Source organism: Cetorhinus maximus, chromosome 4 (assembly GCF_964194155.1).
Source record: "Cetorhinus maximus chromosome 4, sCetMax3.hap1.1, whole genome shotgun sequence".
In the NCBI taxonomy this organism is placed as follows: Eukaryota; Metazoa; Chordata; class Chondrichthyes; order Lamniformes; family Cetorhinidae; genus Cetorhinus; species Cetorhinus maximus.
The window spans coordinates 41,169,294-41,193,227 of NC_135882.1; the positions used below are offsets into that span (position 1 = coordinate 41,169,294).

Genomic DNA, 23,934 nt, shown 5'->3' on the forward strand with positions numbered 1-23,934 from the left:
TCTGGAATTGAGTTGTATGTTTTGACCAAGCCTGCAATGAGGACTGGAGCCAAGTGCTCCTGACAGAACCCATCAGTTAGCAGGTTAGTAAGGGCCACTTGAATGCAATGTCCATAACACTTTACACTGCTTTGCTGATGATTGAGAGTAGAATGATGGGGTGGTAATTGCTAGATTGAATTTGTCTCTCCATATTGTTCAGTAGATGTCAGTGTTATAGCTATACTGGAACACCTGGCTAGGGGTGCAGCTAGTTTTGGAGCACAAGGCTTCAGAACTACAGCCAGGATGTTGTCAGGGCCCATGACCTTTGCTACATCCAGTACCTTCTGCTGTCTCTTGATATCACGTGGAGTGAATCAAATTGGCTGAAGCCTGGCACCTATGATTTTGGGGATTTCAGGAGGTGGCAGAGAAGGATCATCCACTCAGCAATTCCAGCTGAAGATGGTTGCAAATGTTTCAGCCTCGTCATTGCCTGAATAATTTTCCTGTCGTTGATAAAATCACAAAGTGCTAAAATGAGCCCCAGGTGTACCTGCACAGGAAAAGTAACTCTCTACACTACATGCCTGGTTGGAGAAGACTTAAGACCCAAAGGAAATTTATTGTAGAAAACCTAGCGATTACAGCAGAATGTTTTACATGTAAAACAGTGCAAGTGTATGTCTTTGGAATAAATCCAGACTCCTGTCCGAAAGTTCTGAAGAAATATACCATTGTTTATATTAACCAAATTTATGTACAACCTTGAAATCATCAGGATCCTCTCACTACAAAAAAGAATACAGATTCTCTTTACAATTGGTTTGGGAGGAGATTTGCAAAATGGTGCTGCCAAAGTACAGCTTTATTAGGGCAAGTCCAATCTCTGATTAGCTCTTCTGGTGGTAAGCCTTGGAGCTTCTCGCCTTGATACTATACAGCATTTTAACAATCAGTTTTCTGTTCTTCATCCTTAAAATAAAAATGGTGTAAAATTAAACCATGAAGAATACAGTTTCTACAAGTAGGCTAACAAAACGTTGCCTGCACCACCCCAGGCAGATCATACTCACTTTCCAAGAATTAATTAACATCTCTCAAAGACTTTGTACAGGTCAGGAAGATTGGCAAGCTGCAGGATGGATCCATCCTCTGCAAAGTGCTTTGGTGGAAGGAGGAGAGTTCTGAAAGCTTTGGAAACTACATGTTCTACAGTCCACTTCCATGACTTGTCACTGCTGAGCTCCTGACTCTGGTGAAAAAGGAAGTTTCACACTATGTAATTGTCAGTAATGAATTAAACTCAAAGATCTGTCAATTTAGAAACCTTTACTGGATTGTGGAAAGGTGAGAGAGCAAACTGTTGACTTCTTGGATTCCAGTCACTTACTGGTCCCTCCATGTGTGAACCTCAACTATCAGTCAATAGCCTATTCTCCCAGGTTTGGAAGGTGAGTTACTGCTGAACTGAACATTATCGCAAACCAAGTGTACACTCACTTCCACAGGGGCGTCACTGAATAGCAATCAGGAGCAGGGACCCTGACAGATTTTCCTCTTCAGTAACCTGCTGCCCTGTAGTATAGTATGGGTCTTGTTGGTCTCTTGGACTCAGATACTGGATAAAAAGGGAAGTGCCATTTGATTTAGTGGTATACCTGTCAACTCATATTCAAATTACTTACTCTAATTTAAAAGAGTAACCTATTTTCAACTTTAAAATTAATAGGATTGCAATGTCAGTCTTGCTCACACTTTGAATTTTTGCCCGATTAGAGACCTGTAGAGATTAGAGCTATGTATTTATGTTTATAACTCTGAATTGTATGCCTTTATTTGTTACCTAGAATAGTGCAGGAATTTCAGATGAATGTATTAAGCATTCATAGGGGATCGGCACTGTATAGAACAGTCACACCATTTTTGTTCTTTCCAGCCCATCCTGGTGATGGTAGCTGAAGTCACTGATGAGAATGCAGCACCTTAGAAGAGATGGTAACTTTTCAGATTGTAAAAATGTAATCTGCAGCAGTGAGGAGAAAGCGCATCAGTTGTAACTTGTAAGCCACTTTTCTCATCATACTTTACTATAAAAACACCCTCTGTTTCTTGTCAATTACATCCTATAATACAGCGCTCTTTCAAAGTTTGTTTATTAAGGGAAACTATCCTCATTTCGTATTTGAGTTACTTGTTTCAGACTCGGCAACACCTCAGGGAGGGGGAAAGTTACCTGGATGCTTTATATCAGGAGGCAGTCACATCACTGAGGATGGGGTTTTCTGATTTGGTCAGTGGTCAGGGACAGGAGGGTGTGACAACGAGTGAGGCAGTTAAGGGGACCCAGAGGGCAGGGGTACAGGAGTGAGAGCCTCTACAATTGTCCAACAAGTTTGAGGTTCTCGCAAACTTATTTACTTCTATTTGTGCTATCTGTTGATCATCTGTTTTGTTTCAAATGCTACGTGCATTTAGATACAGAGCCTTTAGTTTTGTCCTTTTATTATTTTTGTGGCATCTAGCCTTATCTGCTGGTTTACTCTTAGATTTGTACACTGTCCATTCTTGCCACAGTCTATTTATCATTTCCCATATTAATAACTGTCTTTCTTGCCTTGTCTCTACTCTTTGGTTTACCACATCATCCAACTTGATCCCTTTCCCCCACTATTCACTTTAAAACCCTCTCTACTTCCTTCATTAGGCAGCTCGTGAGGACATCAGCCCCAGTAGGGTTCAGGTGTAGACCGTCCCAACGGTACAGATCCCACTTTTCCCAATAATGGTGCCAGTGCCCCACGAATTGGAACCCATTTCTCCCACACCAATCTTTGAGCAATGCATACATTTTTCTAATCCTTTTTGCCCTATGCCAATTTGCACGTGGGTCAGGTAATAATCCAGAAATTATTACCTTTGAGCTTCTGCTTCTTAATTTGGTGCCTAGCTTGTCATACTGACTATGCAGAGCCTCCTTCCTCATCCTGCCTATGTCATTGACCATACATGGACCACAACCATTGGATTCTCCTCCACCACCCCCCACCACATCATCTCATAGAGTGGGACCTGAATATTGAAGGGTATGCGACATTTAGGAAGGACAGGAAGTTAAGAAAAGGTGGAGGGATGGCTCTTTTAATTAGTAATGGTATTAGCACATTAGAGAGGGGTGACCTAAGTTTAGGAAGCCAGGGTGTAGAAGCAGTTTGGGTTGAGATGAGAAATGATAAAAGGCAAGAAATCACTTGTGGGAGTAGTGTACAGGCCCCCTAATTGTAACTACACAGTAGGACAGAGTATAAAAGAAGAGATAGAGGGAGCTTGCCAGAAAGGTACAGCAATAGTCATGGGGGATTTTAATATACATATAGACTGGAAACAAAGGGTAATGGTCGATGAATGCCCTTGCGAATGGAAAGTTGTCTCAAGTGGTGTTGGGACCCTTGCTGTTTGTGTTATATATTAACGATTTGGACGTGAACGTGGGGGCCACGATTGGGAAATTTGCAGATGACACAAAGATTGGCCGAGTAGTGGATAGTGTAGAGGATAGCCATAATCTCCAAAACGATATAGATGGGTTGGTGGAGTGGGCAGTAAAGTGGCAGATGGATTTTAACATAGAGAAGTGTGAGGTCATACGTTTAGGAAGGTCAAACAGTTACAGGGATTACACAATAAATGGGAATATACTAAGAGGAGTAGATGAAGTGAGAGATCTTGACGTACAAGTACACAGGTCCCTGAAGGCAGCAGTTCAAGTAGACAAGGTTGTAAAGAAGGCATATGGAATGCTCTCCTTTATTGGCAGAGGTATAGAATATAAAAGTAATGATATAATGTTGGAATTGTATAAAACACTGGTGAGGCCACAACTGGAGTATTGTGTGCAGTTCTCGTCACCACATTACAGGAAGGATGTAATAGCTCCGGAGAGAGTGCAGAGGAGGTTTACAAGAATGTTGCCAGGGTTAGAAAAGTGTAGCTACAAGGAGAGATTGGATAGGTTGGGGTTATTTTCCCTGGAACAAAGATGGCTGAGAGGTGACTTGATTGAGGTGTACAAAATTATGAGGGGAATAGATAGATAGGATAAAATTGTTTCCCTTGATGGAGAATTCTAGAACCAGGGGACATAGATTCAAGATAAGTGGCAGAAGGTGTACGGGGGACATGAGGAAGAACTTTTTTACGCAGAGGGTAGTGGGTGTCTCGAATTTGCTGCCCAAGTTGGTGGTAGAGGCAGAAATTTTAAACTCTTTTAAAAAGTACCTGGATCTGCACCTAAAGTGCTGTAAGCTGCAGGGCTATGGGCCGGGTGAAGGAAGGTGGGATTAGAAGGGGCACCTGGGTGTCCTCGGGCTGGCATGGACAAGATTGGCTGAATGGCCTCCTTCTGTGCTGTAACTTTTCTATGGTTCTATGGAGTGTTAATCTCTTTGTAAAAATCACATTTTTGTTTGTATTTAGCATTTAACTGAAATTTGCTGTCTAATTTCTAAATTGCCCAACTTTAAGCAAGGTTTTCAAGCCTCCATAGCAAGAGGAGTTGAAGTTAGCTAATTAAGGAAAGAGGGAAAGTTACCTGGATGCTTTGTACCAGGAGGCAGCCATGTCAGTTAGGATAGGGTTTTCTGATTTGGTCAGTGGTCAGGGACAGGAGGGTGTGACTGCAACTGAGGCAGGTAAGGAGACCAGTAGGGCAAGAACGGGTAAGGAGGGCAAGAGTGCAGCAGCCTCAGCTTTTGAAATTGTCTAACAGGTTTGAGGTTCCCTCAGCTTTTTTGGATGACAGTGGGGTTTGCAGGGTAGATTAGCTGACTGACCATGGCACTGTGGTACTGGAAGCCATTCAAGTGGGTGGGGGGGGAGCAAAAAGGAATGTAGTGGCAATAAGGGATAGTATAGTGAGGGGGATTGGCAAGAGCAAGGGTCCAGATGGCTGTATTGCCTGCCCAGTGCCAGGGTTCAAGACATCTGCTCAGGGCTGGAGAGGAACTTGCAGTGGGAGGATCCAGTTGTCGTGACCAACGTAGGTACCAACAACATAGGCAGAACTAGGAAAGAAGTTCTGCATAGTCAGTATGAGGAGCTAGGCACTAAATTAAAACGCAGAACCTCAAAGGTAATAATCTCTGGGTTATAATATGAGCCATGTGCAAATTGGCATACGGCAAATAAGATTAGAGAAATGAATATGTGGCTCAAAGATTGGTACGGGAGAAGTGGGTTCCAGTTCGTGGTGCACTGGCACCAATACTGGGGAAAGTGGGATCTGTACCTTTGGGACAGTCTGTAACTGAACCATGCTGGGGTTGACGTTCTAGTGAGCCACCAACTAGGGAAATAGAGAAGATTTTAAACTAAATAGTGGGGCCAAGGGATCAAATCTGGGAAGATGTGGTAAACCAAAGAATAAAGACAAGGCAAGAGAAAAGGTATTAACATGGGCAATGATAAACAGAACATGACAGGAAGGGATAAAGAATACAAATTTAAGAGTAAAACAGCAGTACAGTAGTCAAAGCTAGAGGCTCTAAAAATAATATAAGGATAAAACCAAAGCTCTGTATCTGAATGCATACACATGAACTGACAGTGCAAACAGAAATAAATAAGTATGATCTGATAGCCAATACAGACATGAAATAGATTGGGACCTGAATATTTAAGGGTACGTGACTTTTAGGAAGGACAGAAAGCTAGGAAAAGGTAGAGGGATGGCTCTGCTAATTAATGATGGTATTAGAGCAATACAGAGGGATGACCTAAGTTCAGGAAATCAGGATGTAGAAGTGGTGTGGGTTGAGATGAGAAATTATAAAGGCAAGAAGTCACTTTTGGAAGTGGTGTACAGGTCCCCTAATTGTAACCTCATGGTAGAACAGTTTATAAAGGAAGAGATAATAGAAGCTTGTCAGGAAGGTACGGCGATAATCATGGGATTTTAATCTACATATAGACTGGAAAAATCAGATGGGCATAGATAGCCTAGTTGAGAATTTCATAGAATGTTTTCGGGATAGGTTTCTTAGGACACCACATTCTGGAGCCAACCAGAGGGCAGGCTATACTAGAACTGGTATTGTACAGCGAGATAGGATTAATTGAAAACCTCATAGTGAAGGCACCCCTGGGTAGCAGTGAATTTTACATTCAGTTTGAGGGAGTGAAGAGTGGGTCCAAGACTAGTGTTTTAAATTTAAAAAAGAGCAATTATGTGAGAATTAAAGCAAGTTAGCTAAAGTGAACTGGGAAATTAGGTTAAGGGATAGGTCAATAGAGATGCAGTGGCAGATATTTGAAGGGATATTTCAGAATACACAGGATATATACATTCCAATGAGAAAGAAAAATTCCAAGTGGAGGACCCACCATCTGTGGGTAACCAAAAATATTAAAGAAAGTATCAAACTTAAAGAAAAAGCATATAATTGCACAAAGACATGTGGCAGGTCAGGACATAGGACAGAATATAAAGAATAGCAAAGGATGAAAAAAAGATTAATAAGGAGGGAAAAATTAGAGTATGAGAGAAAGCTAGCTAGAAATATAAAGACAGACAGTAAGAGTTTCTACGGATAATTAAATAAGAAAAGAGTTAATAATGTGAACGTTGGTCCTATACAAAGCAAGTCTGGGGAATTAATAATTGAAAATAAGGAGATGGCAGATGAATTGAACAGGTATTTTGCATCGGTCTTCACTACATAAGGTACAAGTAACATCCCAGAAATAGCTGTAAATCAGGAACTGGAAGTGGGGGGAGGAGCTCAGGAAAATTGCAATCACCAGGAATGCATTACTTAGCAAATTGTTGGAGCTGAGGGCCGACAAATCCCCGGGTTCTGATGGACTTCTTCCTAGGGCCCTAAGAAGTGCTGAGTGAGATAGTTGATGCGTCGGATTTAATTTTCCGAAAATCCCTGGATTCCGGGAAGGTGCCATTAGATTGGAAAATGGCAAATATAACTCCTTTATTCAAAAAGGGAGGGAGACAAAAAGCAGGAGACCACAGGCCAGTTAGCTTAATATCTGTCACAGGGCAAAAGTTGGAAGCTATTATTAAAGATGTTATGGCAGGATATTTAGAAAAATTCAAGGCAATCAGGTCAACATGATTTTGTGAAGGGGAAATCATGTTTAACTAATTTATTTAAATTCTTTGAAGAAGTCACATGTGCTGTGGATAAAGGGGAACTGGTGGAGGTACTGTACTTAGATTTCCAGAAGATATTTGAGAAGGTGCCACATCAGAGATTATTGGGGAAAATAAAAGCTCATGGTGTCGGAGGTAACATATTGGCATGGATAGAAGATTGGCTAGCTAACAGGAAACAGAGGGTAGCCACAAGGGTCTATGCTGGACCCTGAACTTTTTACAATTTATATAAATGACTTGGATAAAGGGATTGAAGGTATGGTTGCTAAATTGCTGATGACACAAAGCTAGGCAGGAAAATAAGTTGTGAAGAGGATATAAGGAGGCTACAAAAGTTACATAAATAGGTTAAGTGAGTGGAAAAATATCTGGCAAATGGAGTATAATGTGGGCAAATATGAAATTGTCCATTTTGGCAGGAAGAATAAAAAAAGAAACACATCTAAATGGTGAGAAATTGCAGAGCTCCAAGGTTCAGAGGGATCTGGGAGTCCTAGTGCATGAGTCACAAAAGGCTAGTGCGCAGGCACAGCAAGTATTGGGAAAGAATGTTACCGTTTATCGCAAGGGGAATTTAATACAGAAGTAGGGAGATTATGCTTCAGTTGTATAGGGCACTGGTGGGACCACATCTTGAATACTGTGTACAGTATTGGTCTCCTTATTTAAGGAAGGATGTAAATGCATTAGAAGCAGCTCAGAGAAGGCTTACTAAACTAATACCTGGAATGGGCAGGTTACCTTACGAGGAAATATTAGACAGGCTGGGCTTGTATTCGCTGGAGTTTAGAAGGGGACTTGATTGAAACATATAAGATCCTGAGGGCTCTTGACAAGGTTGATGTGGAGAGGATGATTCTAGATTCTGGGAGAAACTAGAACTAGGGGTCACTGTTTAAAAATAAGGGATCACCCATTTAAGACAGAGATATGAAGAAATTTTCTCTCTCTGAGGGTACTTAGTCTAATGAGGTAGATAGTTTCTTGATAAACAAGGGGGTGAAAGGTTACTGTGGGAAGGCGGGAGGTTACAATCAGATCAGCCATGATCTTATTGAATGGCGGAGCAGGTTCGAAGGGCTGAGTGGCCTACTCCAGCTCCTCCTCCTAGTTCATATGTATGTGAGACCGCACCTAGAGTATTGTGTGCAGTTTCTGTCTCCTTTCCCAAGGAAATATATACTTGCCATGGAGGGAGTCAACAAGCTCCTGGGATGAAGGGATTATCCTATGAGGAAAAATTAAATAGACTGGGCCTTTATTCTCTGGAGTTAAGAAGAATGAGAGGTGATCTCATTCAAATGTACAAAATTCTTACAGGGCTCGACAAGGTAGATGCAGGAAGGATGTTTCCCCTGGCTGGGGGATCCAGAAGCAGGGGACACAGTCTCAGAATAAGGGCAGGCCATTTAGGACTGAGATGAGGAGGAATTTCTTCACTCAAAAGGGTGGTGAATCTTTGGAATTCTTTGCCCCAGAGGAATGTGGAGGCTTAGTCGTTGAGTATATTCGAGACTGAGATCAATGGATTTCTACATATTAAAAACATCCAAGAAATATGGGGATAGTGCAGGAAAGTGGCGTTGAAGAAGATCAGCCATGATTGCACTGAATGGTGAAGTGGGTTTGAAGGGCTGAATGGCTAACGCCGGCTCCTATTGCTTATGTTCGAAGATTTGACCTCATTTTAGAATAATAAACCAGTCGATCACATTTGTACCTGCTGATCCGGATTCAGTGACATGTGTGTCTCAGTATCCAGCGTATACTCTTTTCTGATGGAGTAAAACATACCACATTCCTTGCTTAATTTTTCAAAACACTCCTTCTCTTCATCCCAGTTCACCTACACAATAATAAGAACACATTACATCTCTGAAATCATAAAAGCTACCAGACACAAAAGGAAAGTGTAATGGATTAGACCCAACGACAACAACTCCTATCTTGCATTGTTATCTGGTGTTGTATGCAACAATTTCTAAGAACTATCAAGTGTTGAATGTTGAAGTAAAGGTTATACATTATTCATTACTATCGCTATGCATGCTGATGCAACATATGGCATGATGGAGGGAGGGGGGAGGTGCGTTCTGAACTTTTCACCAATTTATCAAGAAGGCGGATTGAGCTGGGAACTGGGGACAGCTGAAAGCCAACGAGAGAACTATACGTACAAGAGCCAAATACTGCAGATGTTGATCATCCAAAATAAAACAGAATTCTCAAAATAGTCAGCAGGTCAGGTAGGTCAATGACCCTTCATCAGCACGGATGAAATAATAGGTTTTGAGCAAATGAAAGCAGAGGAATGTGTAGAACAACAACTAAAGGGAAGATCTGATATAGGGCAGAGGCCAGGACCGATTAAATGACAAAAGGTTTCATGATAGAAAAGCCAAAGCAAGTGCTAATGGGACAAGTAAAGGAACAAAAAAAGTGTCTAGATAAGGTACGAATGAACAATAAAAAAACCAAACTAGGTTATGATCTAAAATTGTTGAACTCAATGTTGAGTCCAGAAGGCTGTAGAGTACTGAGTCACAAGATAAATTGCTGTTCCTCAAGCTTCTGTTGAGCTTATTTGGAACAGTGCAGCAAGCCATGGACAGAAAAGTCGGAGCGGGAGAAAGGGGGAAAATTGAAATGACGAGCAACAGGGAATTCAGGGTCATGCCTGGGGTCATGCCTTGTGGACTGAATGGAGGTGCTCCACAAAGTGGTCTCACAGTCTGCAAAACAAAAATAAAAATACCTGGAAAAACTCAGCAGGTCTGACAGCATCTGCGGAGAGGAATACAGTTAACGTTTCGAGTCCGTATGACTCTTCAACAGAACTAAGGAAAAATTGGTCTCCCCAATGTAGAGGAAAGCACGTTGTGAGAAGTGAATACAGAATTTTTACAGTGCAGAGGGAGGGCATTTTGCCCATCGAGTCTGCACTGGCTCTCTGAAAGATCATTCTACCTAGTCCCACTCCCCTGCCTTATCCTTGTAACCGTACACATTATTTTTAGATAGCAATCCAATTCCTTTTGAATACCTCGATCAAACCTGCCTCTGCCACCCTCTCAGGAAGTTCATTTCAGACTCCAACCGCCCTCTGGGTGAAAAAAATTTTCCCCACATCACTTTTACTCATTTTGCCAATTATTTTGAATTTATGCCCTCTAGTTCTTGATGCTCCCTTCAGTGGGAACAGTTTCTCTTTATTTACCCTGGCCATAACCCTCAGGATCTTGAATACCTCTATCAAGTCTCCTCTCAGCCTTCTTTTCACCCAAGGAAAACAGTCCCAACCTCTCCAACCTTTCGTCATAGCTACGAAACACATCTTGCCAATGCCTTCACATCCTTCCTCAAGTAGAACTGGACACAGTACTCCAGAGGAGGCCTAACTAGCATCTTAATACAGTTGACTAAATTGAAAGAAGTACAAGTAAATTGCTGTTTTGGGGAGGAGTGTTTGGGGTCTTGGATAGTGAGAAGGGAAGAAGTAAAAGGGCAGGTGTTGCATCTCCTGCGCTTACTTAGAAAGGTGCTGTTGGAAAAGGGGTTGTTGGAGGTGACTGAGGAGTGGTCCAGTGCACCGTGAAGGTGTCTAAATGCTGAAAGGGGATGACGGGGTAAGATGTGTTTCGTGGATGTATCACACTGTAGGTGTCATGAATGGTGGAGGATGATCCGTTGAATACAGAGGCTAGTGGGATGCAAAATAAGGACAAGGGGAACCCTATCATGGTTCTGGGAGAGAAGGTAAGGGGAGAGAGCCGAAGTGCATGAAATAGGTAGGAAACAGTGGAGGGCCCTGTCAACCATGCTAACAGGATTCCTCAGCTGAATAAAAAGGAAGGTATATCGGAAGTGGGAATTACAGATTGAACCTGAAGTCTTCCAAGGCCATATGGCCAACCTCAAATAATTGGAGGAGGATCATGTCTCCTCACTATCAATTTGTTTATTTTTGAGATCTATTTTAAAAAAGAGACTTAGTTTACATAGACTGCAGTGATATCAGAGGCAATTGACTAGCTGAAGGTCTAGCTATTCATCCTGTAGTTTCAGTCCTGCCGTCAAGCTTTCAACAGCAACAAAATGGGAACGCTTTAGCTCTATAAAAGGTGCAGAGTGGAAATAAATTGATATCCAGGAGCTGCAAAGAGAGTTTTAAGGAAACTAGGAATGTTTACACTGGAGAAAAGCAAATGGAGGGAAAATCCGAGGGTACAGATAAACTGAATTTGATAAACTACAACGTAATCACAGATTCTGTCACCAGGAAGAACGTACTCAAGCTCCCATAGAACAAAGGACTTAGGAGCAGGAACAGGCCATTTAGCCCCTCAAGCCTGCTCTGTCATTTGATAAGAACATGGCTGACCTGGTTGTGTTTTCAACTCCACTTTCCTGTCTGTGCCCCCACCTCAAACAATGACTCCCTCATTTATCAAAATTATGTTTAACTCTGCCTTGAATAAATTCAATGACCCAGCCTCCACTGCTTTCTGGGGAAGAGAATTCCACATACTAACAGCCCTCAAGATAAAATTTCTCCTCCTCTCCGTCTTAAAAGGGAGTCCGCTTATTCTTAAACTGCGTCCCCTAGTTCTAGTCTCCACCATAAGAGATCAAGTATCCACATTATCAACTCTTCTCAGGATCTTAAATGTTTCAATAAGATCACCTCTTATTCTTCTAAACTTTAATGGGTATAGGCCCAACCTGTCCAACCTTTCTTCATCCCAGGAATAAGTTGAGTGAACTTTCTGAACTGCTTCCAAAGCAATAATACCTTTTTTCAAATAAGGAGACCAAAACTGCACACAGTACTCTAGGTGTGATCTCGCCAAGGCCCTGTACAGCTGCAGTAAAACTTCCCTACTTATATATTCCATTCCCCTTGCAATAAACACAAACATTCCATTTACCTTCTTAATCACTTGCTGTACCTGCATACTAACTTTTTGTGATTCATGTACCAGGACACCCAGATCCCTCCATACCACTAAGTTCAGCAATTTCCCCCCATTTAAATAGCATACTGCTTTTCTATTCTTCCTGCAAGAGCGGACAAGGTCACATTTTCCCACATTATACTCCATCTGCTAAATTTTTGCCCACTCACTTAACCTATCTATATCCCTTTGCATACCCTCTACATCCTCTTGACAACTTACTTTCCTACCTGTCGTCTACCTACCTGCCTGCAATCGGCAGATTTAGCTAACATACATACTGTCCCTTAATCAAAGTCATTGAAATAATTTGTAAATGTTTGCGGCTCCAGCACGGATCTCTGTGGCACTCCACTAGTTACAGCTTGCCAACCTGAAAAATACCCATTTATACATAAGAACATAAGAGCTAGGAGCAGGAATAGGCAATTCAGCCCCTCGAGCCTGCCCCGCCATTCATTACGATCATGGCTGATCTCATTTCAGCCTCAACTCCAATTTCCCGCCCTCTCCCCTTTCAACCCATTACTAATTAAACATCTGTCTATCTCCTCCTTAAATTTATTCAGCGTCCCGGCATCCACTGCACTCTGAGGTAGTGAATTCCACAGATTCACAACCCCCGAGAAAAGTAATTCCTCCTCATCTCTGATTTAAATCTACCACCCCTTAGCCTAAAACTATGGCCTTTCATTCTAGAATGCCCCAGAAGGGAAAACATCCGCTCCACGTCTACTTTGTCTATCCCCTTTAGCATCTTTTATACCTCAATTAGATCTCCTCTCATCCTCCTAAACTCTAGCAAGTATAGGCCTAAACTGCTCAATCTCTCCTCATAAGACAAGCCCCGCATCTCTGGAATCAATCTAGTGAACCTCCTCTGAACAGCCTCCAGTGCAATTACATCCTTCCTCAAGTAAGGGGACCAAAACTGTGCACAGTACTCCAGGTGCAGTCTCACCAATGCCTTGTACAGTTGCAACAACACTTCCCTATTTTTATACTCTATTCCTTTAGCAATAAATGCCAAAATTCCTTATTGCCTGCTGTACCTGCATACTAGCGTTCAGCGATTCATGCACGAGGACACCCACCTCTGCACTGAAGCATTCTGAAGTTTCTCTCCATTTAAATAATAAGTCGCCTTTTTATTCTTCTGACCAAAATGGATAACCTTACACTTATCCACGGTATACTCCATCTGCCAAATTTTGGCCCATTCACCTAATCTGTCCATATCCATTTGTAAATTTCTTTCTTCTTCATTGCAACTTAATTTCCCACCTATTTTGGTGTCATCTGCAAATTTAGCTATAGTACCTTCTATCCCTGAATCCAAGTCATTAATATAGATTGTAAATAGTTGGGGCCCAAGGACCGAACCCTGTGGCACCCCACTAGTTACAGCTTGCCATCCAGAAAAAGACCCATTTATCCCGACTCTCTGCTTTCTGTTGGTTAGCCAATCCTCTATCCAAGCTAATATCTTACCCCTAACTCTGTGTGATCTTATCTTGTGTATTAATCTTTTGTGCGGCACCTTATCAAAGGCCTTCTGGAAGTCCAGATATACTACATGGACTGGGACCCTACTCTGTTTTCTGGTAATTAAACAATCCTTTATCCATGCTAATATGTTACCCCCTAAACCATGTTCTCTTATCTTGTATTGCAACCTTTGACATGGCACCTTATCAAATGCCTTTTGGAAATCCAAGTACACGGCATCTACAAGTTTCCCTTTAATCCACCTTGCTTCCTCAAAAAACTCAAAGAAATTATTTAAACACTACTTCCCTTTCACAAACCCATGTTGACCCTGCCTGATCAAATTATGATATTCTAAGTATCCTGCTATAACCTCCTAAGTGGATTCTAGCAATTTCCCTATGCCAGATGTTAGGCTAACTGGCCTCCATTTTCCTGCTTGCTGTCTCCCTTTCTCGAATAAAGGTGTTAAATTAGTTATTTTCCAATCCACTGGACCCTTCCAGAATCTAAGGAACTTGGGAAGATTATAACCAATGAATCTACTATCTCTGTAGCCACTTCCTTCAAGTGCTTAGAACATAGGCCATCTGGTCTACATTTAAGTAACTCGCATACAGGGTGCTAAACGTATGTAATGGATTGCCTAAGAATAAAGCAGAAAGGGAGACTGGTGGGAAATTTGAGAGGGAACTGGTTTATTCTTTTAGTGAATGTAATAGCTGAGCGGTGTGACAGATTATAAACAGTATATTTTCCAAGTCCTCAACTGAAGTGAGATACTGAGCTTCCTGTCTGCGTTTTGTCCTCAGAGGACCAGGCACCTCAGTGTGACATAGGACTCAAAATAGACTTCTTGGCATTGAGAGTTTTGAACTTTGGAGCCAAGCAAATATGCTGAAACGGTCTTTATCAGTCCTCAGGGTACCCACCTCTGTAGCAAGACGCAGGATGAACATTGGCAGTCCCTCCAGAGCTGGGACATAGTTTTCCAAGAGCAGAGGTAATCCAATTAGGTTTCCCTCCTAGGAATAACCACAGTAAGTAAATTCTAAGAACGGCTGTGCATTAAAACATTCTCCAGCATGTCATATGGAAAATAGGTGATATTTGCTGTCACCAGGTGGTCAGTTATATAATTGCAACGACTGGCACTTTAATACTATATCCATCTTTAGGGAGAAATAGACAAACTGCTCTTAACTGCCCAAGCTGGTCACTCCAGATTTTAACAATTTTTAGTACCTTAAATAGTATACTAACCTCATCAATACCAAGGGAAAAATAATCTTGCAGCATTTCAGATTTTGTCTTCAAAAAATCTACAATATACTCCGCCAATCCCTCTTTGGGACCATCCTCTTCTGTCCAGCCACTTTCTGGACTATCCAAAGCCAACATAGCCAGTTCATACAAGGGGGCAGGGCTCTAAACATAAGGTAAAGAACAAACTCGATGTCTTGTGTTAGCAAAAAAATTACTAAGACAAAAAAATAACATCACATACTTACCGACAACTTCAACACTCCAAAATTCCCAAAGTCATAGATTAAGATTTGGTAAAACAATTCTTGACTGAAAGAAAAGCACAAATTGTGGTCAGAAAATTGTGCACACACGAAATGGCATTTCACAAAAGCAGTAGCACTGTGAGATCAGTCAGTTCAAAGACAATAATATTTTTACTAACTTTTTTTTATAAAAAAGGAAAATGCTGAAAATCTGATATACAGGCAGAAAATGCTGGAAATACTCAGCATTTGTGGAAACAACAAATATTTCAGAGTTCACTGGAAACTGTTTTCAGTGTTGACTCTCTTTCCACAGATGCTGCCTGACTTGAATACTCCAAAATTTTGTTTTTAATCTTAAATTTTGTGGTTGATTCCCGTTTTTTTAAAGAAAAGATTTCAATCAAGCTGAATCAGTAGACTTTCAGAGATTCTGCTCGGACTACAGATTGAGAATAATGTTCATAAATCAGCCTTCTCCATTCTCAGCACTCCCCACTTCCCTATCATTATAATTAATTATAATGATATGACGTAAACACAGGGAGTCCTGCACTCGATTGTCCGCTCCATTCCCTTTCAATGAGACTCCATGTTTGGAGCAAAAATTTACCCTATTGTGGAAACTGCTCTAAATCACTCTTTGTGGAATCCTAGAGCTATGCAACGAACTTTCTCAGTCTTTCCTTCCTCTTGCAAAACCCAAACTTGGTGTCACAAAATCACTACCTCCTGAGTAATCTTGTCTTCCTTTTGACTCTACTCAGTCTAAGTGGTGCCTCTAACTTGGACCATTGGGTTCAGCTGGAGTCACAATAATAAAAGGAAGTTATCCTCAGAGGTGGTTATTTTCTGAGGGAATGGTGAGCCTCTGCAACAGGGTGCAGGCACCTGCGGCAGATGCCAATTCTCCGAATTTCTTTAAGCGAGAGCTGGACCTGTTTCTGGTTGCGGCAAAAAACATCTCCTACGAAAGGTAGGTACTGCATAGAGTCATCAGGGCCAGACTAATCTACTGGATGAGTTTAGATCACCTAAGCAGGTAAGAGAAGCTCCCAGATTTTCACAGAGTCTTTACAGTGCAGAAGGAAGCTATTTGGCCCATCGAGGCTGCACTGGGTCTCTGAAAGCACATTCTACATAGTCCCACTCCCCTTGCACATTCTCTCTTTTCAGATAGCAATCCAATTCCCTTTTTAATACCTCGATCAAACCTGCCTCCACCACCCTCTCAAGAAGTTCGTTCCAGACTCCAACCACACTCTGGGTGAAAAATCTTTTCCTCACATCACTTTTACGTCTTTTGCCAATTATTTTGAATATGTGCCTTCCAGTTCTTGATGCTCTCTTGAATGGGAACAGTATCCCACTATTTACCCTGTCCACACCCCTCGGGGTCTTGAATACCTCTATCAAGTCTCCTCTCAGCCTTCTTTTCTCCAAGGAAAACAGTCCCAACCTTTCCAATCTATCCTCATAGCTATAGTTCTTCATCCTTGGAACCATTCTTGTGAATCTCCTCTGTACTCTCTTCAATGCTTTCGCATCCTTCCTCAAGTATGGCGCCCAGAAATTGACAGAGTACTCCAGATGAGGCCCAAATAGTGTCTTATACAAGTTCAACATGACCTCCTTACTCTGGTACTCAATGCCCCTATTAATGAAGCCTAAGATACTATATGCTTTCTTAACTGGTCTCTCAACATGCCCTGCCATCTTCAATGACATATGTACATATACACTGAAGTTTCTCTGTTCCTGCACCTCCTTTAGAGTTTTTCCCTTTGGTTTATACCGTCTTTCCATATTCTACCTGCCAAAATGAATCACTTCACACTTCTCTGCATTGAACTTCATATGACACTTGTCTGCCCAATGTTATGATTCCCAGCTGAGGTTACCACTGGACAAGCCTGAACCCAGGGTAGAATCCGGCTTGATAGATCCTAACTTTTATTTGTTTGCTTAGATACGTGAAGAAGGGCTACTGAACAGAGTTACTGGAGTCAGCCAATGAACTTTTTAACAAAAGCATAAAACATTTATTAAACAAGAAAAGAACTATATTACAATACTCCTTCACCCACAACTACACCTTTATAGATATATGCAGATTTGTAAAGATATCACAGGCTACAAAAGCTACCTTATACTATAATGCTCACAGTAAGTACACTGTCTATGTAAACTGTAAGGAACATGTCTTTTTATTTCTGTTGGACTGTTGTAAAGAACATAGCATTTTATTTTCTGTTGGATTGTGGATTAAAATTACAATAGCTGCAGTTTGAAAGACATGACCACTGCAACAGGATGAGAGATATATATAATGTTGCAGTCCTGGAACAGAGTTGCCATGAAAGACAGGATGGTGCCGGAAAGGAGTCCTGGACCAAGGGAGCTGCCTGACAACAACATTTTAATTGGTTCCTGACCAGGTGACCAGGGTTTGTGTGAAGGACAGGGTGGCAGAATAGCTCCTAGCCTGAAAGGAACAAGACCTAAATCCTCTTTTTCTCCTGTGTGCAGAGATTCCAGTAATTCCACAATAATAGCTAGCTGGCTTTTTCTCTTCCCCCCCACATATCTCTATAACCTGCTCTCTCTCTGAAAACCCCTGTCAAGAGGCAAAGGGGAAAATCACTGTTCGAGGCATTGAAAGGCAAGTGCTCAACCAGTGAACTAAATGCTGAAAGTGCTAGAAGACCACCTCATGTCATCAACAAGAACTGAAAGGAATTTGGAAGACATTGATCAAAATCAACCCACTGAATCATGTATTCCGGAATTGGTGCTATTAAACGCTTTATCCCACCCTTAAAATCCATGATTTGTGTGTCTTGTGTGTGTGTGTGTGTATAGGGATTTAAGAAGGGAGTAGAGTTTTAGTTATAGTGTTAGAAGTTAGCAGTTCACATTTCTTTCTTTTGCCACTGCCTAATGACAGTTTGTTCAACAAACCGTTATTTACTTATTAAGTTTACAAACCTGGTGCTCGTATTCTGTTAACCTAAATTAAATAGTTAGGTTGAATTGGGGCAATCTGATGGTTTGGTCAAACTTTTCACATTTGTCGCGGCTCAGGGAACAGTGGGGCTTGATATTACAGCCTGGTGCTCGTATTCTGTTAACCTAAATTAAATAGTTAGGTTGAATTGGGGCAATCTGGTGGTTTGGTCAAACTTTTCACATTTGTCGCGGCTCAGGGAACAGTGGGGCTTGATATTACAGCCTGGTGCTCATATTCTGTTAACCTAAATTAAATAGTTAGGTTGAATTGGAGCAATCTGGTGGTTTGGTCAAACTTTTCACATTTGTCGCGGCTCAGGGAACAGTGGGGCTTGATATTACAGCGCACTTTCCCCAGTGAGTTGTGACAAAACCAATTGGCAACCTGTGGTCAGACACATCACACTCTGAAACCGAGTGACAGATACCACCTCAACCAGATGCTATGGATCTCTCATCAATTCCCCACAGATGCTTGTTACACTGTGAGCCAACCTGTCTTTCACACGAGGGTTCCAATCTCCACTGTCTAAGAACTCACGTTGGAATTTTCTCCCAACTAACACTTTGTCTCAGACACCTTCTGCAAGGGTTCACCTCCAGGGTTTCGAACTCTCCTTCTGATGTTCTCCTCCCCTGGGTCACCACATGTATTCAAGCTTTCTTCCATGCACTTTCTCTCACTGACTCAGCTGTCAACAGCACACCACTGCTTCACATGCCCATAGCAAAGAGGTACAGACCTTCAACTACCTCTTTGGACCTTCTGACTTAATCTCTTTAACTCTGCTTCCTGCAGCTTGGAGCGTAGAGCTTGGAGCCTTTCTCTGCCCCTCACCCTTAACTTCACTTAACAGGACCTTTTCCAGGTTGTGTACTTCCTTTGACTAGAGGGTCTGCTTGGGACTTTCTCCTGTTCTACTCCCCTAGATTCTTGGGGACTTTCTTCTTTAGCTTGGAACTGGCTATCTGCCCTTCTAGGTTACTTCTGCCTGGCAGCTGTCTTCAAAACTGAACTCAAAACTGCTTTTCTAGATATATGTGTGTGTGTGTGTGTGTGTGTGTGTGTATAGGTGGGAGGGGCCTGCCTCTCTGGACCCCTGTTGCTAGACAACAGCCCAGTTTTTCTACTCGTGTTTGCTTAACTTCTCTTCCAGTTGTAAACTCTCATTAGAGATACAGGCACCTTTTAAATTGAAACTAAAACTCAACTTGACCTTTTTTAACACAAGTACAGAAATATAAATCAAACTTAAACTTTAAAGCTAAAACTCATTCCTAACACCTACAAATACAAATATAACTTACTTAAACTATTTCTGTTTCCTAACACCAATCCACCAACATGTCTATGTCCTTTTGAGGTTCAAGGCTATCCTCATTGCAGCTGACAATGTTTCCAATCTTTGTGTTATTTGAAAATTTTGGAATCATGCCCTGAACACTCCAGTCTAGGTCATTAATATAAATCAGGAAGAACAAGGGTCCCAAAACTGACCCCTGGGGAACTCCACTACAAACCTTCCTCCAAACTGAAAAACAACCATTTATCACTACTCTCTGTTTCCTGTCACTCAGCCAATTTCTTACCCAAGTGCCTACTTTCCCTTTTATTCCATAAGCTAGAATTTTGCTCACAAGTCTGATGCGTGTCACTGTATCAAATGCCTTTTGAAAATCCATAAACACATCAACAGTGTTGTCCTTATCAACCTTCTCTGTTACCTCCTCAAAAAAACTCCAGCAAGTTAGTTAAACATGACTTTCCCTTAATTAATCGATGCCGCCTTTCCTTAATTATCCTGCACTGGCCTAAGTGATTACTGATTTTGTCCCGAACTATAGTTTTGGTAAGTTTCTCTACCACTGAAGTTAAACTGTAGATGCTGGCTTTATCCTTGCACCCCTTTTTGAACAAGTGTGCAACATTCACAATTCTCCAGTCCTCTGGCACCACCTCTGCGTCTAAGGAAGACTGGAAGATTACCACTCATGCCTCTGCAATTTCTCTCTCACTTCCCTCAGTTCCCTTGGATGCATCTCATCCAGTCCTGGTACCTTATCTATTTTAAGTAGAGATAGCCTTTCTAACAACCTCCTCAATTTTCTTCAGCATCGCTCCCGATATTGTGTTTTTTTTTAAATCTGGTTTTTGACCTCTCCCAGGTGATCATGTAGCTTCTGCAGGCTGTGGGGGTGGATATACTCTGATGCACAGAGCATCATAGTTGTATAGAGCAAGCAAAATGGACCAATGTATCATTTCTTGTCCATCAATGTACATTTTCTGTACACCTTGAAAATTTTAATTAAGTTGTTTAATTTGTCCACACTAATACCAAACAATCACAAGGACACTTCAGCAATGAAATGTCCTGGTTTCACTTTAACCCCTTTTTATGCATGGTTGGACTTGAAATTGTCATGATTAACATACAGACCATAATCCAACAGGCTCACTTAATAGAGATAGTACTGTGTTAAAAGGATGAACAAGTTACCTGAGTTTAGTGGTGTTGATCAGGTAAAGTTTAGTCTGATACTGTACCAGTGCCCACTGAGGGTTCACACAACCTATAAATGAATGATTTTGCAACATATCTTGCAGACCTTAGAAACAAAATAACAAGAATAAGAGAGAATTAGTGCCCTGACCACAATAATGCAAGAGTAAAAGCAACTGCATTTCAAATTAGAGTTTTGTAATGTGTTGGCCCAATTTTCATTCACCTTTACCCAACCAACGCTGAATAATGGCTCAGCTAATGCGTCTGTAAGTGACATTAATGGGTACATAAGACCATCGCACATCAACTTCTGCTTCTCCCCTACACTTTTTCTGGCAACGTGTCGAATAGCTGGTTCCTATACCTGTGTGGTTTTGACTGTTGGTCTCTTCCCGCAGGCTGAGAACACTGGTTAGGTTAATAACTCGCCTCTTTGGAAGTTGGGCAGCTGTCAAATCACGACTGGAGGTCACTTCCTTTACCTCACCTGGTGAATCTGCCCTCGACCGTTTCCTAACAGTAAACAAGAATATGTCTTCAATAAATATCAAGTTGCATTAACATAATTGATATACTGTCAAGTCAGTTTCTCATATGCATTTATTCCATTCTTTGCCATTCACTCTCAACTGCAGATTATTTTTGAATCCCTTCCTTATCTAACTTGTCATCATGCAAGCGCATGTGCGAGAGAGCGAGCATGCATGAGCGAGAACGAGCGGGTACAAGCGAGCATGTGCACTGTGATGACTAATTCAGTGTCAGGCCCAACAGATAAGATGCAACATTACTGGGCTACATTTTTAGCTCCCTCAGGACCACAATGCAACAAAAGTCAAGCCATGAACGGAAACAGTAAGAAAAGCAACAATGCCTTATATTTTTGTTTTTGATAACTCAGTAACCTCTTTGCTTGTAGCAAAACCTGTAGACTCCTGGAATCGTTCCAAACTGGGGACATAGTGAAGGGTTTTCCTATTTTTGAATCAAAATATTTCAGGAACAAAATCCCATGCTAAGAAACTGACATGGTGTTTTACCTGCCACTTCGCATTTTTAATAGAAATCCACAAAGTTCCCTTGGCATTTAAAATTTAGCCCCATCATTTTTTGAATTCTTTCATGGACATCGCTGGCTGGGCCAGCACTTTTATTACCCATCCCTAATTGCCCTTGGGAAGGTGGTGGTGAGCCATCTACTTGAACCACTGCAGTCCATGTGGTGTAGGTACACCCACAGTGCTGTTAGGAAAGGAGTTCCAGGATTTTGACCCAGCGACAGCGAAGGAACAGAGATATATTTCCAAGTCAGGATGGCGAGTGACTTGGAGGGGAACTTCCAGGTGGTGGTGTTCCCATGCATCTGCTGTCCTTGTCCTTCTTGGTGGTAGAGGTCACAGGTTTGGAAGGTGTCAAAGGAGCCTTAAATTCCTGCAGTGCATCTTGTAGAAGGTACACACTGCTGCCACTGTGTGTTAGTGGTGAATGTTTGTGGATTGGGTGACAAATCAAGCGGGCTGTTTTGTCCTGGGTTGTGTCGAGATTCTTGAGTGTGGTTGGAGTTGCACTCATCTAGGTAAATAGAGAGTATTCCATCAAACTGCTGACTTGTGCCGTGGTCAAGATGGTGGACAAGCTTTGGGGAGTCAGGTGAGTTACTCTCTGCAGAATTCCCAGTCTCTGACATGCTCTTGTAGCCACAGTATTTATATGGCTTGTCCAGTTTAATTTCTGGTCAATAGTAACACCCAGGATGTTGATAATGGGGGATTCAGCAATGATAATTCTTTTGAATGTCAAGGGGAGATGGTTCGATTCTCTCTTGTCGGAGATGGTCATTACCTGGTACTTGTGTGGCGTGAATGTTACTTGCCACTTGACAGCCCAAGCCTGGATATTGTTCCAGGTCTTGCCGCATATGGGCACAGACTGCTTTAGTATCTGAGGAGTGGCGAATGGTACTGAACATTGTGCAATCATCAGCAAACATCCCCACTTCTGATCTTATGATGGAGAGAAGGTTGAAGCAGTTGAAGATGGTTGGGCCTAGGACCTGAGGAACTCCTGCAGCGATGTCCTAGGACCGAGATATATGACCTCCAACAACCACATCCACCTTCCTTTGTACTAGGTATGACTCCAGTTAGTAGAGAGTTTCCCCCCATTTCCCAGTGGTTCCAGATTTGCTAGGGCTCCTTAATACCACATTCAGTCCAATGCTGCCTTGATGTCAAGGGTAGTAACTCTAACCTCACTGCTGGAGTTCAGCTCCTTTGTCCATGTTTGGTCCAAGGCTGTAATGAGGTCAGAAGCGGAATGGCCCTGGTGAAACCCAAACTGAGCGTCATTAAGCAGGTTATTGTTGAGTAAGTGCCTCTTGAAAGCACGATCAATGACCCCTTCCATCACTTTGCTGATGATCAAGAGTAGGCTGATAGGGCAGTAATTGGCTGGGTTGGATTTATCTTGCTTTCTGTAGACAGGAAATACCTGGGTAGTTTTCCACATTGCCAGGTAGATATTAGTGTTGTAGCTGTACTGGAATAGCTTGGCTAGGGGCATGGCAAGTTCTGGAGCACAAGTCTTCAGTACTATTGCTGGAATGTTGTCAGGGCCAATAGCCTGTACAGTATCCAGTGCCTTCAGCCGTTTCTTGATATCATGTGGAGTGAATTGAATTGGCTGAAGGTTGGCATTTGTGATGCAGGGGACCTCCGGAGGAGGCAGATTTGGATCATCAACTCGGCACTTCTGGCTGAATGCTTCAGCTTTGTCATTTGCACTGATGTGCTGGGCTCCTCCATCATTGAGGATGGGGATATTTATGGAGCCTCCTCCTTCAGTTTAGCTATCCACCACAATTCAAAACTGGATGTGGCAGGATTGCAGAGCTTAGATCTGATCTGTTGGTTGTGGGATCACTTAGCTCTGTTTATCACATGTTGCTTTTGCTGTTTGGCATGCAAGTAGTCCTGTGTTGTAGCTTCACCAGGTTGACAGCTCAATTTTAGGTATTCCTAGAGCAGCTCCTGGCATGCCTTCCAGCACTCTTCATTGAACCAGGGTTGATCCCCCAGTTTGATAGTAATGGTAGACTGGGAGATATGCCGGGCAATGAGGTTACAGATTGTGTTCGAGTACAATTCTACTGCTGCTGATGGCCCACAAGCACATCATGGATGCCCAGTTTTTTGCTAGATCTGTTCGAATTCTATCCCATTTAGCACAGTGGTAGTGCCACACAACACGATGGAGGATATCCTCAATGTGAAGACGGGATTCGTCTCCATAAGGACAGTGCGGTGGTCACTCCT

The 23,934-nt window shown here is 42.1% G+C and overlaps 1 protein-coding gene across 1 annotated transcript in view; it reads right to left on the reverse strand.

Annotated features, from left to right (window-relative positions):
* Positions 1 to 701: 701 nt before the first annotated feature.
* The window catches only part of mlh1 (mutL homolog 1, colon cancer, nonpolyposis type 2 (E. coli)), an 88,035-nt gene continuing 64,802 nt past the window's right edge, over positions 702 to 23,934 (reverse strand). Inside the window, exons 13-20 of the mRNA XM_078540097.1 lie at positions 20,985 to 21,133; positions 20,615 to 20,723; positions 15,105 to 15,168; positions 14,857 to 15,021; positions 14,526 to 14,618; positions 8,871 to 8,996; positions 1,059 to 1,237; positions 702 to 957 (exon numbers count right to left, since the gene is read on the reverse strand). Of these exons, the coding sequence (XP_078396223.1) occupies positions 1,073 to 1,237; positions 8,871 to 8,996; positions 14,526 to 14,618; positions 14,857 to 15,021; positions 15,105 to 15,168; positions 20,615 to 20,723; positions 20,985 to 21,133 (871 nt within the window). The 3' untranslated portion in view covers positions 702 to 957; positions 1,059 to 1,072. The remainder of the gene's footprint in view (positions 958 to 1,058; positions 1,238 to 8,870; positions 8,997 to 14,525; positions 14,619 to 14,856; positions 15,022 to 15,104; positions 15,169 to 20,614; positions 20,724 to 20,984; positions 21,134 to 23,934) is intronic.